The sequence below is a fragment of the Microchirus variegatus genome, assembly GCF_963457635.1.
Source record: "Microchirus variegatus genome assembly, chromosome: 7".
NCBI classification, from domain to species: Eukaryota; Metazoa; Chordata; class Actinopteri; order Pleuronectiformes; family Soleidae; genus Microchirus; species Microchirus variegatus.
This window is the reverse complement of record NC_139808.1, coordinates 3,675,188-3,692,951: the sequence shown is the minus strand read 5'-3', so window position 1 is coordinate 3,692,951 and position 17,764 is coordinate 3,675,188. Positions and strand designations below refer to the sequence as shown.

At 43.3% G+C, this 17,764-nt stretch overlaps 1 protein-coding gene across 2 annotated transcripts in view; it reads right to left on the bottom strand.

Annotated features, from left to right (window-relative positions):
- The window catches only part of pax7a (paired box 7a), a 44,755-nt gene that overhangs the window by 13,292 nt on the left and 13,699 nt on the right, over positions 1–17,764 (bottom strand). For both annotated transcript variants that reach the window (XM_083892271.1, XM_083892272.1), the window contains exons 5-7: positions 10,395–10,594; positions 2,464–2,629; positions 1,845–2,041 (exon numbers count right to left, since the gene is read on the bottom strand). In XM_083892271.1, coding sequence (XP_083748397.1) covers positions 1,845–2,041; positions 2,464–2,629; positions 10,395–10,594 — 563 coding nt within the window. The remainder of the gene's footprint in view (positions 1–1,844; positions 2,042–2,463; positions 2,630–10,394; positions 10,595–17,764) is intronic.

Genomic DNA, 17,764 nt, shown 5'->3' with positions numbered 1-17,764 from the left:
CCGCAAACCAGGAGAGGCAAAAACATGCTATAAATCAGGGAAAAAAAATCAAATGCAAGGAAGTCAAATGTGTGTTGACACTTTTCCCCCGAGCTGACACTGACTTATACTGTTTGAATGAAATTCACTGACTTGGACAGGGAATACTCCAGTGTTTGTTGATAGCTACAGCAGTGACACACACACACACACACACACACATTGTGGCACAGCAGGACACTGCACCACAGAGTGAACTCTGATTTCGCTGTCAGTGGGAACATTCATCTCCATGCTGAGAGACTGATAGGAATGCCACACAGCATTCTGCATGCATTCAACACATTTCAATTCGGTGCAGTGCACAACATGGCGTGGCACATCAAAACATCCACACACACACACGTGCATGTAAAAAAAAGAAATCTGCAATTTAACTTGAAAATAAATCAGTAAAAACCAAAAAAAAAAGCATTAAAAATCATATTTTTATAGACTTTCATCAACGCCACTTGATAAAATAATTGAATACCGCAAAAAATCCATGACGTACAGTTGCCCAAAGGCTCCTGTTCTAATCCTCACTATGACAGGAAATGTTTAATATCCCAACATTCTTGAATGCCTGTGCAGAGAGAGGGAGAGAAAGCACCAGAGTACCCCATACCAGTATTAGAGAGGGCCATTAATGAAAAAAAAAAGAAAAAAAAAAGGAAAAAAGACTGTTCCTGGTGTTTTTGTGCAGGTTGTGCAGTGAGAGCATTAGCAGTTAAAGCCCCTGTGCCACGATTAACAATCAAACACGCTGTGAGCCTCCATGTTATCCTTCGTCGCTCCAGCAGCAAGGAAAATCTCCTTTTTGTCACAAAATCCTTAATTCTTTTTTCTCCGAAGAAAGACGGTAATACCGAGAATGTTTCCAATCTGCTTTGAGAAATATTTGAAGAAGGAGAAAGAAAAAAAAAAAAAGAAAAAAACTCACCAATAAAACACGTGTGAACGACGGGGTAATTGTGGACAAATGCGGCATTGAAATTCATTTTCAACTCTTTACACACCATTTCAATCTTATTTTCTGCCTGTTAACCACATCTTGTTGGTGCGGGTGGGCAAGAGTGGCCAGTATTGATGGGTAATTGTGCATAATTCACTATGTACACATTATGTGCATCAATACAAATCGTTTTTTTCTTTTTTTTTCTACTTAAAGCCGTAGAGTTGCAGTTTAATACCCATTAACGGAGGTTAACGTGTGAGATCCAGCAGTTAAAATAAGCGTTGACATGACAGGATTACGCTTTAAGATGACACACACAGTATATATTTATCGTGACAAATATCGTCGTGAGCTTATGAGGAAATAACGCAGCAGTGAGAGGAAGAAAAAGAAAAAAATCACACATAGCACTGGAGTCTTCCCACTGCTGACAATTACACGAAGAAGATTATGGGTCTACATTTATAAGCTTTAGCTAATTATTTCATCTGCATGTGTTCTGGCTGTGCTGTGCAGGATTTAGACGTCCCAGGAAAGTCGAACCCGCTGTTTGGAGCAGCTTGAGCACTTGGTGGTGCTATCAAGATGAATTTTAATTTGTTGATGTTAATCCAATTGTTTTACAAATGTAGCAATTTAGGAAAGCCAGAGTAAATCCCGGGCTTTGGAAGGCGAACATAAAAGCCCACACTGGCAGTTATTTCGCTGAACATGCCGTTTCTGAATTTTAATTTCAGTCAAATTACAATTACATTTCTGAGCAGTGAACAGCAGGAGGAAGGCTGAGGGATGGTAAAGCTACCTGTGGGGGGGGGGGGGGGCAATATGTGGTGTAGTACAGTATAAGGTAAAGCACGGGCGGACTGACCTGTGGAGAAAGCCCGTTGCCGACAGCGTTCATGTGGTTGCTGGACGCCGAGGGGCTCATGAACGTATCGGAGTAGCTGGAGAAGCTGTGGCGATTGGATGAAAGGCCGTACGCGGAGCTGCCGTCAGCGCTCAGACCCCCCTGGTGCATGGAGGACGGAGGCAGCGGCTGAGGTCTGTGCAACGTACTGCCGCCCTCTGACACACACACAGGAAAAAAAACAACACAAAAAGTGAGTGCACCAGTGAGAACAAATCAAAGGCAAGTGCACGTTAAAGTCTGTGCAGAGACGGTAAAAAAAACGCTACCTTCAACACATGAGGTCATAAATCCCAGATTAGAACGCCTGCTCATTTTTTATTCATCTCTGTACATCACAAAAATTAGCCTCGAAACATGCAAAAATAGGTGGACAAAGCAGCGATTGTAAAGATAACTACTTGCCGCATGGCTCTTATAGGCAGCACATGGTCTGTAATGACGTCAGCATGAACATGAAATATGGATGGCAAACCCCCCGAATAATAAATAAACCACTAATGTAATCTTTACCGAAATTGCATTAACCTCAGAGCGTAGTGTACGTTTGCAGTGGAAGAGCTTCGCTCGGGAGACTCACCCTGCGATAGCGCCGCGCTGGGATAGCCGGAATCTGGCAGCTGGTATGTGGGTAAAGTCGGCATGCCTGTGGGTGGGAATCCTCCGGGAAGCAAGTGGTTGAAGGCTGCTAGCTGATTAGCCCCGGCCTGCTTACGCCACCGAGCTCGCCTGTTGCTGAACCACACCTATGTAGAGAAAGAAAAATCAAAACAAATAATCAACGAGAAGCACTCGGAAAGCGCAGACCCAACATATGCCTCTTGGTGGCGGTCAACAAATTAGACAAAATCTGATTACTTATGTCTTGTGTACAGGGAAAAACTGGTGGTTATGTGACTTGTGCAGACCCTCTGCAGAGTGTGCTGGCTCCTGCCACCTGTGATTAATCGGCCAGTTAGTGTGAGTGGTTAGTGAGAGTGAGCGGTCCCTGTGGGAGCAGCAATAGAGGCTCAGTGGTCTGTCCCTGTTGTTCTTAAGTGGCTGAAGCTGTGATCTGTGTAAACACGCTGCCCTAAGCCTCCTTCAGAGGGAAGAAGTCATTTAAAGGTCAGACGTAGGTGAGCAGTCGCCACAGTGTGTGTGCGAAACTGTTAGAAGATTTGCGAGAGGCCATCATCTCCACCTGGAGATGCAGAGAAATATTAAGTGCGCTTGCTGTAAAAATGTGCCGCTTCGGCGCGGTTTGTTTTCAGAGCTTTAAAAGTCACTTTGCAGAAAGTGTTTTAACTTTACGAGTCAAACACAAGAGTCCCGAGCCTGGAAAAATAGCAAAAAAAAAAAAAAAAAACGCTTACAAAACGAGCAGCGCTCGAAGCGCAGACACACAATGTCGAAGCTCCCTGAATGAAACGAAGGGGGGAAAATAGAACTCTTTTGAACCGCAAAGATTTACACATTTTAAAAAGACTTCTGCTTCAACAAAACACAAACATAATCAGACGCGTCTCAAAGGAGTCGCCAACCTGTTCCATTTAACCAAGACAAGGCCCCGGCTTCGCTGTGTGCTGAGGGTTGAAGGACATTGATCTATGCCTCGCACAGGCAATTCATCAGAGTTTAATACACTGTCAGAGCAGTTCATCTACTGTTGTGTTTCAAACGGCCCGGGCTATTGTGAGGACACATGAAAGGGGGGGACAAAAGCTCCTCCATACGCCACGGAGAACAGTGGACACAAAGGGGGGGCGTCCCTTTTAAACAGGTCTTAAAGAAGGACACTTTCAAGGGGACTTACCCAGCGACATACTCACTGCTTTTCAGGGGCTGCCTCTTTTTTTGTACACACAAACATACATATAAACTGTTAAAAGGCCTACAAGGGATCTCAGTCCAACAGAGATCTTAATTTGAATGTGTTTTTTTTTTTTCCTTTTCCACACAGGCTATGCATTTTTTCGCGATGCAACAGGTGACGGTTGGGCTGAGCAAACCCTCAACAGTGCAACTAGGAAATCTTTACCTCTGCCGCCTGCTCCACTTCCTCAATCACATATTGCTAAACAAAATGTGGTGCATGGCTCCAGCGAAATGTCTGCTATTAGGATGTAGTGGAGCGTGGTCATGGTCTGAACTAAGCTGCATCTTGGCCAGACAAACAGCTGCCTAGGACAGGGGAGGGGATACGAGGGGGGGGGGGGGGGGCTGGGGCACACCCCCTTCCTTCCACACACTCCCCTTCACCCCCCACCCCGAATGGCCACTTCACCTCCGACCTCATCCACTCACCCAGACCCTCTTTTATGTCCACTTTCACTTCCTTCCCCCGTTGTCCTCCAAACTTTAGGAAGGAGGTGTTCCATCACGGACGACACAAACCACTTAAACGGTGAAGTCTGTCTGTTTTTGTGTGTGTGTTTTCTTTCATTTATTATATATATTTCTACATTCTTGCTGATAAAATTCTTTGTAAACACACAGAGCTTGTTTGGCCTCATGAGACCAGACATTAGACAAACATTTATCATCAGATATGTGTGTGTCATATGCCACTACCTCTGGCCACTAATCATAATCCCCCCCCAAAAAAAAAAAATGATGTAAGTGTGTTAGTGCTGAAATGTTTTGCAAATTACTTGGAGATAATGGAATTATAGTGCCTGGACTTCATGAAAGCTGCTCAGAGGGGCATGAGTGCAGAAAGGGCACCATGAGACATGAGACCACAGTCTGAAAACCAAGACTCAAATAGTGAGGAGAGATTATGGGTTTGTTTAAATTAACAGACTAAGATTGTATGTTGTGTCTTCAAGTCACAATGGCTTGTTTTTTAACTTAATTGTTAGGAAAGGTTAGCTGAGAATAGCAAACATTGTAAAGACAACACACTGAATAAATTGCCAGTAAGAAATTAAGAAGACACACTTTTTTACAAATGTCTTTTTTCAGACATTTTACAGCTTGCAGATGAGGACATTATTTCCTCTGAGGCAAGAAGGACAGGAGTTGATAATGGACAGGCTCTAACTGCGACATTATGTTGTTATGATGTTTCCTACACTACAGTATGCGCCATTTATATATTGCAAAAGTGACATAGGGAGGAGGAGGAGGAGGAGGAGTGAAATCTAGTGAGGCATCCATACGATGCTCTCTAAAGCAGACCACAGTTTGAGATCTAATGGAGATTGTTTAGATGCTAAATGGTGTGTTTTTATGCAGATGATACAGATGATATCATGGAAAAAAAACATAATATATTGACCCTAACCAGGTGCTTTTAGTGCAAGGAGTTGAAACACCATCACATTTATGATAGGAAATATAACGTAATATATAATCCTTGCTGTATATAGAGTCCGCAAGGTATAAATGTTGGACAAAAAGCAACTTTACAGGAACTGGCAGTAGTCGTCTTAGGCTTTGAACTAGCAGAGGTTGTAGAGGTTGCAGCTCTACACCGTTATTGTGCATGAACGCCAGGTGCAACGTGTCCACTTTGACAAAAGACTGTATATTAAAGTGGGACAAGAGACGAGTCGCACACTCGGGGGGGGTCTTTTCTACCACAATCATCTGTCTCGTGGCATTGTGCATGTACACAGCTGCCCATACAGTATCACATACACACACATGCATAAATTACGAGCGGACTCTCGGACACCGACACATACTACGCTCTTGCAAAGTCGAAACACACACACACACACACTCACACACAGACACGGCCTGAAGCTGAGGACTTGAGGCTACACTCTGGAACCTGATCACAAAGTCACCTTGGCCCACAGATTATCCTGCACTCTCCTCAATCCGGTTTAACTCAGTGCTGCACAGAGAGCAGCAGCAGCAGCAGCAGCAGCAGCAGCACCAGCAGCAGCAGCAGCAGCAGCAGCAGCAGCAGCAGCAGTGGCAAAGGCTCCTCCGTGTTCCCTCTCAACCTACAAGTGTGCAGCCAAATTAAAGGGGCTCACTTCTGTCTTTGTTGTCATGGACTAAAAAGGGTTTCTCTGTATACTCTGCCGTTGGAAACGTATCTCTGAATCGTTGTGCAGAAAGTATGGGAGGGAGGATAGAAAACCCCCTCGGAGCAGTAAACCCGACTTATAGAAGTCAAGCTTAACTCTCTGCTTGTGAAACAAAAGGAGGAGGCTTGAAGGAGGACTTGGTTGGACGAGGACAAAAGGGAGAAGGAGGTCTTAGATAAAAACCTCAAACACGCAATTGGATGACAAACCTGCAAAACACAGCATTCGGTTTTCGTTTTAGTCTCAAGCTTAAGTCTGGCTGCCGTCCACTGCCTTTAAACTTCCATTTTTCCCATACATTTTCTTATAAATAACCAGTGACAATTTCCCCCCCCCCCCCCCCAGCTTTGATGATGGTTCGCATTTTCACGAAAATCACCGTTCAGTCGATCCGCCAATTATTTATTTTGTCGGAGACAAAGTAGCGAATATGTGACACCTTTCAGGAGCCAATTTGCAACATTCGGGTAGATAAACACTCGGAGCCAAGATAATGACAAAACAAAATGTGCTGCTGACTTCATATCCACAATAACACAGCGGGGTGATGCAACCAGCCTCAACATACAAATCCTCTTCTGTCTCATACCACGCAATACCTCCCCCCCAAACCCCGCACACATCCCCCCTCCCCTCTCTCTGATTCCCTCCCTGCTTGCCTTCCAGACTGGCACTATGCTAATTAAAGTAGCTAGGAGTATGAATTTGAGGGGAGAGTGGGATTAGCTTGATAAGTATCAGGAGTACAGAAGCACTGTACCCAAAGTCATTTAAATTCTAATAATAAGAAACTGTTAGAACATTCACACTGATGCATTGCAACAATTTCTCCCTTGCAATCTGCACAAATCCTATTTATTCCTTTATGAAACATAAACCCACACTGGCGGGAATAGCGTCGCCTGTTGGGTTTGGTTGTCGCCACTCGGCTCCATTGTGATTTGCTCTCTTGCCGCTGGTACTTGACTAATATTATAACAATCGGGGGGAAAAAAATGGCGTATTACCTCTTGATACCTTGCCGTGGGATTACATTTTTTCACTTGTTACGTCGAAAAGTGGTTTGAAAAGCATCGGTGCGGTGGGTTTTGTGGGTTTTGCTAAAGACTTCTGTGCTCGTTCCATACATCAACAGGCGAGCACAAGCCGCAGATAAAGAGAGAAACTTTTTTACCAAATTGATTTGCACGCTTCGTAAGAAAAGCAATGCTTATACCTTATTAGATTCCACGAACTATAATGGCTACGCGCAGAATGTTTATTGGTAATGAAAGAGGATCTATGTGACAGATTTGGTGAATCGAGCCAGTGGCGGCATGCTGAGATGATGAGCTTCAGCCGAGACTCAGAAGTTGGTCTCTTAAGAAACTTTGGTCTAAATAGAGGAGAATGTAATTTGGTTAATCTGTGAGTGCTGATTTAGAGCGGCCTGCAGCTTATATACTGCACCCCCCCCCCCCCCCCCCCCCCACCTGGTCCACTCCTCAGAGGGAGCGGACACAAACGCTGCTCTCTTCCCTAATAGCTCCGAGAATGGCTTTGCCGCCAGCCTCGGTTAAAAGTGAGGGGCTATCAGATGTGAAAAAGTGACAGTGCACAGTGCATCGGCGAAGCATATGCTGAAGGTAGACTTGGCAGTATCCCCTCCCACTGAGACGGTCTGTAACTAATTGCCCGAGAGATATGGATCATATCCCACAATTTGTCAGCCGGGGTGATAAAACCATTGTGGGGCCTGTGATGGTGGAGCAGCACCGGTGGCTCTGCTGAAAGGGGCGGCGGCTGATAAAGATGGATGGTGAAAAGGTCTTAAAATGGCAGACGCATGGGGAATTAGCTCTGTTTATGAGTTTAGGTTGTGTGTCAGCGCTAAGCCAAACACTTTAGCAGGTTTAATTTACAACACTTCAGCTGTGTGGTCGGTCGTCGTGTTTGCACCTAAGCGACGCCACCTGAGCAAACTGCGCTCCGCATCATCCCCCCATGTTTAATGACAAATGGAGAGAGATGAAGCATGACTGTGGACACAAATTCAAGCTAAATGATGAGTCTGTGAGACCCCCGCTGCCCATAGTTTCCCCCCCTCAAACAACATCTGGAAGATGCGTCATTGCAGCTGTGCTGCAGAGGCTTTGCTCACAGGCCAAAGGGTCTCCCCTCTTTTGGCCTATTTGGGCACCCATGTGAAAGACAATCTTCGGAAAACACTGCGACGCAAACACACGCAGAAAATGATCTGCGCTTATTTTATCCTCATGATCTAGATGTTAAAATGTTTGCAATCCAGCAGTTTAGGGATTTTAATTTTCTCAGGGGGCATTTGCTTTGACAAAACAATCATAACTCGCATCAATCGGATAAATTCATTGCATATCTTGTCACAAACTCTTACCCTCACTCTGCAGAGCAATTTTGGGCATTGCTTTTTTTCTTAACCTTCCCAGAAAATTAAGTTTGAGTTGACCTTTCGAGACTTTCAAAGACTTTGAGAATTAGATTATGAGGGAAACAGCATTAACAAATTACAGCCATGACTCAAATTCCTCAGGTTTTCACATGATATCATTTAAGTCTATTATCTCGCAGCAAAGAGACAACAGTCACTCCATTTTCTTTCTTCTCTTGCTTTCGTCTTGAGATATTTTCGTCAGTCTCCATAAATACACACGGAGCTAATACATGCATGGATTATTCTTTAAAATCTGAGGTGTTAATGATGACTATGAATTGTATATGTCACATTTTTTGGGGTTGTGCAGTTGTGTGGCTAACACAAATTTATGGCTGTACTCTTGGAAGTCCACATTTTTTTTCCCTGAATGATATTATTAGACTGTCTATTTTCATTAAACTGTATTGGTGCAGCTTTAAATTCTACACCTTTTTTTTCCACATTCAGCTCACACAAAACACAAATATTACGCTCCATAAGAGACACGAGATCTCTTCCCTTGAGTGAGGCATTAACTGCTCAGACGTTGGACATCCTTGCATGTTGGGGGTTTTTTAAGACGGACAAAGACATGTGTGGAATCAGTTACCCCCCAACTGCATGTTTCCAGTGTGATGAACAGTTAGCATGCAGCGAGGACTTCTGCTGGGGTTCAGAGGGAGTGTGAATGACTGTGGTAAGAGGAGAGCGGTGCCCCAGACCATTTTTTTTTTTTTTACTAGCGGCTGATTGATTAATGTTGTTGTCGGGGCATAGGCTCCCCAGAGAGGATGAGGAACCCCGTGTGATATGTGGAAGATTTTACAAGCAGCGGCAAGCTTCAAAAGTGATGGGGATGAGATCCTGGCCAAAGGCCGAAATGAGAAATCCATCAGGAATGCGTTCCCTTTCTCTCTCCTCTGGTTTTTCCTCCCTCTCTCAGTATTTGAAAGAACAGCTGTTGCCATAACTCTACTGTACACATATTTATTCAATCTCACATACAACCACAGGGCAAGCGGCTGGCAGACGGATCCCCGTTCCTGGGGTGTGAAGATGGAGGAGTATCACTGTCCAAAAAACTCTTGAACATGAAGTCTTAACAGTGAGCAGCAAGTTTCCGTAATATGCACGGTGCAATTTGCAAAAAAAAAATAAGGAATACATTATTTTGAGTGAGTGTGAATTCAGTCAGTATGTGCTGTTATTGCAGTGAAAGCCTCATGGGGGCTTGCACAAGGTGTTCAAGTATGAGCCTCTACAACAGCTCTGCATGCCACAGCAGAGGCCAAATACACGGCTCACAAATATTATGGGAACACTTCATTTGATTTACTGTGCGGTTTTGAATCCAGGGCCTCAGCGGTGAGTTTGGTTTCCAGTGATGGACGTTACATTATGTTGTTGTCAAATAATATTTGTTATCAGTCATTCATCGAGTTGGTTACGTGCGATTAAACTGTTCCCTTTAATCTTTTGTGCAGTTAATTTCGTCTCGTCTGTGATTTTTCAGGACGAAGCTACTGCAGCACAACAATTATGTGTTTAAGGGATCGCTTTCACGCAAATAGGAACGAACACACTGACTAAATGTGGCACAACTTAACCTCTAGCAGTCGGCGTGGATATTGTGCAATAGAGGTAAATGTAATTTTAAAAAAATCTCCACAGACAACCTGACTCTCTGTGTTGCTGTTCCTTATCACACTGTGAACACTTTTGATTGGAGCCGATTTCCTCCAAAGATGTGTCGTTATGAAAAAAAAAAAAATAACTGCTGACAGTTTGCTCTGGGAGTTATCCAAAAAATATCAGGTTCATTGCCTCTGGATAAAAATGTGTTTCTGTTTAGGTTTTTTTTAAATGCAAAAATCCTCCTTTTCTATCCCTAAGATTTCTCAGGAATGGGTTTTTTTCGACAAACATGGAGCAAAAACTGTCCGGCATAGCAGGGTATTACCGGAGATATGAGAACATGTGTTTTCGTGCAGGTCTGTTACGCAGCGTTAACAGTGCGTACACCAGTTCTCTGGCACTACGCGGTGAGTCTCTGACCTGTACTCTGGCCTCTGTGAGTTTCGTCCTCTGAGCCAGCTCCTCTCTGGTGTAGATGTCTGGGTAATGTGTCCGTTCAAAGGCCTTCTCCAGCTCCTCCAGCTGCTCGGCGGTGAAGGTGGTGCGACTGCGCCTCTGCTTCCTCTTCAGGGGCAAGTCGGGCTCCGAATCTACGTCTGAACCCTCGTCCGTGCGGTTACCTGAGGTGAAAAAGAAAAAGGGGAGAGAGGACCATCTGTACATGATTGTGGAATGACAAAAAAAAGTTAAGGAGTCTTTTGTGTGAATTATCTGAGGCACGTTTGAGTAAAAAATGATCATAAATGAGCTCTGACAGAGTTATCTGCTATTTGGAGATTCTTTTGTTGTTGAAGAACTCGAGACTGGCAACATAGAAGATTCAAATGACAGCTACTCCTCTGTCAATACACAACTGGGGGAATATTATCTTAATCTGTGGATATTTATTTAATATAGTAGAGGCCCTGATACACAATCCTGCCTGTGAAAGGGGCCCCAGAGGCTGTGGAGGCAGAGGGCTGAGGGGAGGGGAGCGGGAGTGTTGGTGGGTAGTGGGGTTAATCTGCACAGGACACCTTGCTGCTCTTCACCCTGCTTTTCTCTCACACTGGCCCTTGGGCACACTGCTCATATACATCACAGTCAGAGTGGATATAAAACAGAACACAATATCACACCAAAACCATTCTGCACCGTGTGTTTCCCCCTGTGCTGTCATGAAATGAATCGGAACATCATTTTTTAACATTACTTTTTAGGCATTCAAACTATAAGCTGCGTTTCTGCTCGAGGAATTTAGATACAGCACAAAGATGTACAATCCAGGCCAACAGGGAAATGCTTGACAGCAAATACGCATTACCGCCGCACATTACCGTTATAACTGAATTTAGAAAAATTGCATCATTTTCACCTCCTCTGCACGTCTATTCAAACTACACGGGCCTTTCATTTCGTGTCACAAAATTCACATTTTCATAATTTCCTCATTGAGACAGTGACAAGGCGGCGTGATGTGCCAGCGTTGCTCCAGGCCCAGTTGGATTGCATCACGCACCGTCCAGAAAGTGTGGGAGAGGGTGAAAGAAAAGGGGGATATTGGAGAAGAGGGTGTAAGAAGAGATTTACGCTTCTGACAGTGGCCGCTTTGCAATTCGAGCTCCAATGAGAACTATAATGCTCACTTCAATGTCTCACCTGAGCTAATTCCTGCTGACTAATTTAATGTTTTTCTTTTACGGCTCTGACGTCTGTTTCGAGCTCCGTCCAGACGAGAGACAAAAGAATACTCAAACCTATAGCCTCCAAATAACAACTGTGAGAACAAAAGAGCAACAGAGCTGGCAGAGTCTCAAGGCCAGCTCCAGAGTTTAATTAAACAAGGAATTAGGGGATTATATGGAGACTATCATTACAGGCCACTCCATGAGTCTTCGACGAACATTTTTTGTCCCCCTGAGCTCATGCTCAGTGATTCTCTGTGGATTACATGTGGCCGCAGGACATGAGGCCGCATTCATTAAATCAATTCTCCAGTCTTATCCTTTTTAATAAAGATTGATTCTTGAAGCACGGGCTCTCTCTCCTCTGCAGAACACCCTTGAACATACAAAGTTGAATATGTACATACGCCACACATCCCTTTGTTGGTTTTTTCGTGAGGATGCTTCTATCCGTTTGCCCGTTAACTTGCCATGACGACACTTGAGACCAGCCCGGCAGACAGCAGCAGTGTACAGATCACTTTCCAAAGTCACCTCTGTGTCCTACGAGGAGACCCCCTCGAGTACGAGTTGACTCCAGAGGCTCCGAGAAAGACACCAGAAAGTCTTCCCCTCCTCAAATCATTTTCTCTCCCCTTGCTGTGTTTGAACTACTTTCTCTGACTTTATTTTTTACGAGTAAACCGCTGTGGTAATCTGTGTCACATTTAGCATGCTGTCAGGCTAATGACTGATAAACCTCAAAAGACAATAGCCTGCGTTGCTGCTCTCAATTAAGCCCCACAGAGCCAACACATCTGCTCTTGTACGTGAACCAGGAGCGCAAGGTCGACAGCACTGCCTGTAATGAGTAAGGGAAAATGGAAGGTGGCACACGCTGCATGGGGCCAACCGGGATCAGGGTTGAATGTAAAAACTCATGTATATGCAGCCACACACAGCTGCTGTCCACATTGATCTGATGGAGCCCCCACCGGCTAAATTTAATTTAGACATTAACTTTAAAAGCAATTTAATAAAATCATTCAGATCCATTCAGTTCCAATGTGGTTTAAGTCAATATGTTAACATATAAATGAAATGAACAAGTTGTTTGAAATACAAGACACAATATGAGCAGTTTATTATTTACAGGTAAAATAATATGGTTCGTGGAGTTAAATGGACACTGTGTAGTATTTATGGGTTTATATGACCCAAAATCCACTTTTTTATACATATTATGTGCTCCTGCATTGTCTAGTCGCTGTATAATAGTTTTTGTTTCATTTTCGCAGTGTTTCAAAAAGTCATGTAAAATAACATGGTCGTGGGCCGTGGTTGCATAGCCACTGTTAGCAGCGAGACGCCATGTTTCTACCGGAGCCTGTAAGGACAAACGCGAGAGAACAAATCAAGCGTCTCTTTAATTGTAGCGGAAGTCCCGCCTCCACTCTCTCCGCTTCGTCACGGAGAAAGACGACGAGGACGACATTTGACCAGCTGCGGATACCGTAGCGCTCAGGGAAGGGACGGGGTGAGCAGATTTTGTAAATGTCAGCCTCTCCTCTAGATGGCACTATAAACTACTTACTTCACCTTTTATTAACATAGTTTGTACGATGTACACACGACCCACAGCCAAACTTGATAGCAGCATCACCTGTCAATCATAACCTAGCAGCCAATCTAATTATGATCCCAGGTAGAGGGGCGGGGTTTAGCCGTCGCACTCACAGTGCTAATGCAGCAGAGCCATCATAGCCGAATGTTGTAGGAGAGTCGGTATAGCTATTAACTTTGTGGCCGGTGGTCATTTATGACGCGGTTTGGACTACTGTGCTTCTACTAAAGGTAAATATATATTTATGTGTTTCACTATGCGGTGACTATGTGTTATAGTTTTAAAAAACGGGTGTGTCGCTAACTGAGAATAGCCGCTAGCATTAGCATATTCGTGTTTCACATAGCTGTCAGACTGTTAGCTTTCCGTGTAAAAAAGTGTTGTTAAGATAAGCTACTGCTAGTTGTTTTTGTGTTAATGCTGTATGGACTTACGGTTAGCTGAATTATTCGTTTCAGGACGACGGACGTTTGCTTGGCCGTGACTGAGAAGTGACCGTGAATGAGAGACAGAGGACCCGGAAGGACCACGTAGCCTGCTGGTTACAGACTGTCCGCTGTTGCGTTCTCTTCTTCCGGTTGGTTTTCCCGGACACTCCGCCTGCTGCCAGTTTGTTCGTTGTGTACATCCAGGATTCGTGAGTACAGATTACGTTTTGTTCGCTCCAAAGCAACGACTCGTTTTAAGGGTTTTTACCTTTTCGACTGTAGCTGTGTGTGAGAGAGTGTGGGCCCACATTTTACTGAGGTTTACGAATTAAAGTTTCATTTAAATTGCTTGTGAATCAACAAAGGGGACTTGAGGACATTAAAGTTACACCATTAGTATTTAGTTTTTCCATTAAAGAGACGTTGATGTGTTTATTAACATTGGGAAACAAATATTTTTGTGATACCAAATGCTGTTTATTATTTGTGTACCATTTGTAAATAAATTCCCAATTGTGGGTTTGTTTTTAAAGTATACTTCAGGTATTTCATAAGATAATTCATATTTGGTAACTGTTAATGGGATAAAAGGGTAGATATTCGTCTTCTTCTTCTTCTTATTATTATTATTATTATTATAATATTAAACAAGTCAGTTAAAAATAGGTAACGGTGCCAAGTAAAGTTTAAAAAGGGTTTTAAGAAGTTACAAAGAACTCCTTCTATAGTACTTCTACACCAAGAAGATCTATACTGGTCTGTCATTGGACAGTGGGTGATTTAGAAAGTGGCTAGAAAGCGCTTATGCAAACAAATATTCCTCCAGGACACTCGAGGTCAGCTGCTCATTTGTCCACTAAGCACAAAAAGGTACATTATGATTAGACCTTTGTATAATACAACTGATGTAATTTCCATTCAAAGGGGTATTGATAAACCGCTCATGCCTTGTCTCATTAGTTACCATCCAATTAGAATCTAATTATGTGCCATCCAGTGGGCATGATTACTGCCATGTACTCTCCTCCAGGGGCCCCTCTGTGCTTATGCCCTGATATTGATTTAATATTGTGCCCATTATAAATGAGAATTCATTGGGGCAACACAATGCTTTGTCTGGGTAAGTGCTTGATTAAGCTTGATGATAACACTGGGTATTATTGAGGTAAAAACCCTCTTAACCCAAATTGTCATAAAAATGCCATGACTTATGGAAGACATGGCTCTGGGACAGGGTTTGAGGAGGATCAGTCACTGACCTTTTGATACAAATGCTCTATATTGATAAACCAAACACGATTGAAAGATACCTGATAACATCTGCAAAGAAAGATAACAGTTTTTTCCCCCCCAAATGTGCACATTTGCATATATTATAAAAAGTAATTATAGCGTACATGGAGAAGAACTTAACTGCTTTATTCTAACAGATAATATTACAAAACGAAGCAATCTCAGGTCATTGAAGCAAGTTAACAGTTCACATTTACATTTAGTTTGAAATGTTTTCCAGCTGTGATAATGTACACTATGCATTGTTTAAAAACAGTGTGTTATACAGTTATAAATGAAGGGCTTTCTAGTCTGGCTTATATATAGGCATGCTGGATTGAGTGATAAACAGAGTCATGTGTTTATGTGGGCATTGTTCTTCTCACTCTCAGTCTTGGTTGTACAGTGGTTAAACGCTTACAAGTAACATTGATTGCCTTGTGTCACTGAGGGAGGGTTTGTATTAAAAACCCCACAGATGTGGCGAACCACATTTTCCCTTCCATCCTGCTGTGCTTTCGCTCGAATGAGGCTGTAATTCTGACCAGACCTTTTCGATAAAACGGCGTCGTATCCTTAAAGGAGTAGTTAATAGATTTAGGGTTACTCTGAGGTTTAAAGCCTGCTCCTTGCTCTGATGCTCTGTTGCTGACCTCACACACAAACTCCTCAGACTACAGGCAGATGGGATCCTCATCAACACCCTGACTCCTCAAAACCCTCTCTATATTGACCCCCTCTGAACCACCTCCTCCTCATTTTCTCTTCGAGCTCCTCAATCCTCCACCTTTACCCCCAAGATGCAGAGGTAATGCTGATTAAACACACAGCTGTCCATTTAAAGCCAGCAATGAACCAAGTGATCTGCACAGCTCCACGTTTAAGATGCAAAACAACCGCAATAAACTCCATGTCTACTAGGTTGTTAAAAAGATCCAGTGTATCCAACAATTTAAATAATAATAACAAATGTATTGGCTCTGATTTAAAGAAATACTAGAAATATTCATTGCAAAACAAAACAAAGATGTCACATATCAAAGCCCATGGCCTTGATATCAGCCGTACCTTTGCAGAACTATCCAATACAGAGGGACAAAAACAGACAGGGCTTTGGCAGTGCAGCATTAGCTCATAATGGCTCATTTTGAAAAGCATATTAGTTCCAGCATAATTACAATCAGGCCTCATGCTCTGTGTTTTGCAAGCGTTTACAGGACCAGCCTCTGAGCACCGAGTCACACCAGTTGACTGTGATTGACAGCAGATTTAGTTCAAAATGCTGTTTTTCTCCCTCCCTCTATTTTCCCCACGGGACAAAAATAACACCGCGTCTTTTCTCCCTATTTATGTTGACTTGTTTATTTTGTGCCTACCTTTTGTCGTAGTTGATACTGCAATTATACTTTTTGTCAGTCAGAGGGGGTGAATATCAAAAGGCCTAATTATGCAAACAGGCCTGTGATAAAAGGCATCTGCCTGAGATGGGATCTGCTATCTCTGACATGCATCTGTCTCTCTGCTGTCTTTGCTGCTCCGGGCCTGCATATAAACAGCCTGTCCTCAGGACTGCATGCAATTCAACCACTAACACTGGAGTAGAGCGATGTTTTGGGGGCGGGGTGGTGGTGGTGGGGGGGGGGGTCGCGCAGCAACATCAAATAGCTAACAACTTCCCAATTTGCATTTTTCTGAGAATGGTGTGGCATCAATGCTTAATGCACTTGCCTGTTCATCCCAAAGGGGGTTTGCCAAGTAAAAGGAGGTATGTGATTCAAGGCATTTACCAAAGGATGTATCTGAGATAGGAACCTTATGTGAATACAAGATTGACGACAGCGATAACCGGAATGGTTTAAAGACAAATTCCATACGAATAATCTTCTTCCTGTCGTTATCGCCGAGCTAGAGAAAAACAAAACTAAACATGGAGGATGTTTATTTCTGCAGTTATATTAAGATCAGCATACCAAAGAATTTGTAAAAAAAAAAAACATTGAGTTACTTATCGGAACGGTAACGTATCGGAAAACATAATAATTTTTCCACTGTTTATCAGCGACCTTCTCCAGGCACTGATTTGACATTTAGCCAGAATTGAATCTGGATGAGATGTGTAATGATATACAGTTTATAAGGGGTATTTAAGATTCATCTATCTAAAAATAAAATCATTCTCACCTTTATGGATGGCTGCCATGTCATTCAATGTCTCATGTTGTTATATTAACAGGTGAATGACGCCCAAAATGTATGAGTTACAATCGTGGACAAGTAGAAGAGCAACAACCTGCTCAGAAAAAATCCATAAAAAAGGAACTTTTCCAAAATAAAGGCAGCTGTTAAAAACTTCAAATAAGCTCAACAACTATCTGATGAAAATTCTAAGAGAACGCCGCCTTCTTTTACCACTGCACAACCTCTCACTGGCAGCGTCAGAGTTTTAGACGCTTATACATCAGCATTCCTGAAGAAAATTCCAACACTTTTCTTCTCTTGTCTCATAGACAGAATCACATTCTTTAGAAAAGGAACAGAGGCACTTGAAAAAAGAGAGGGGGGGGGGGGAATAGGGAATATGCAAAGACGGAAGAAAGATGGGAGGCTCTATCATCTTTGGCTCTCACAACAAACAATTAGCCTGCTTTTCTCTGTTTGAGGTGGGGAGAAAAGTGGCAGAGAAGAAGAAGAAGAAGAGGGAGGAGGAGGAGGAGGAGGGGGGGAAACAAGAGAAAGCAGAGGAGACGGACAGGGAGAAGCAGCGAGAGCGATGCTCTTTTATGGCTCTTGTCATATGGATGAAGGCGCAGCGCGTCCATGAGA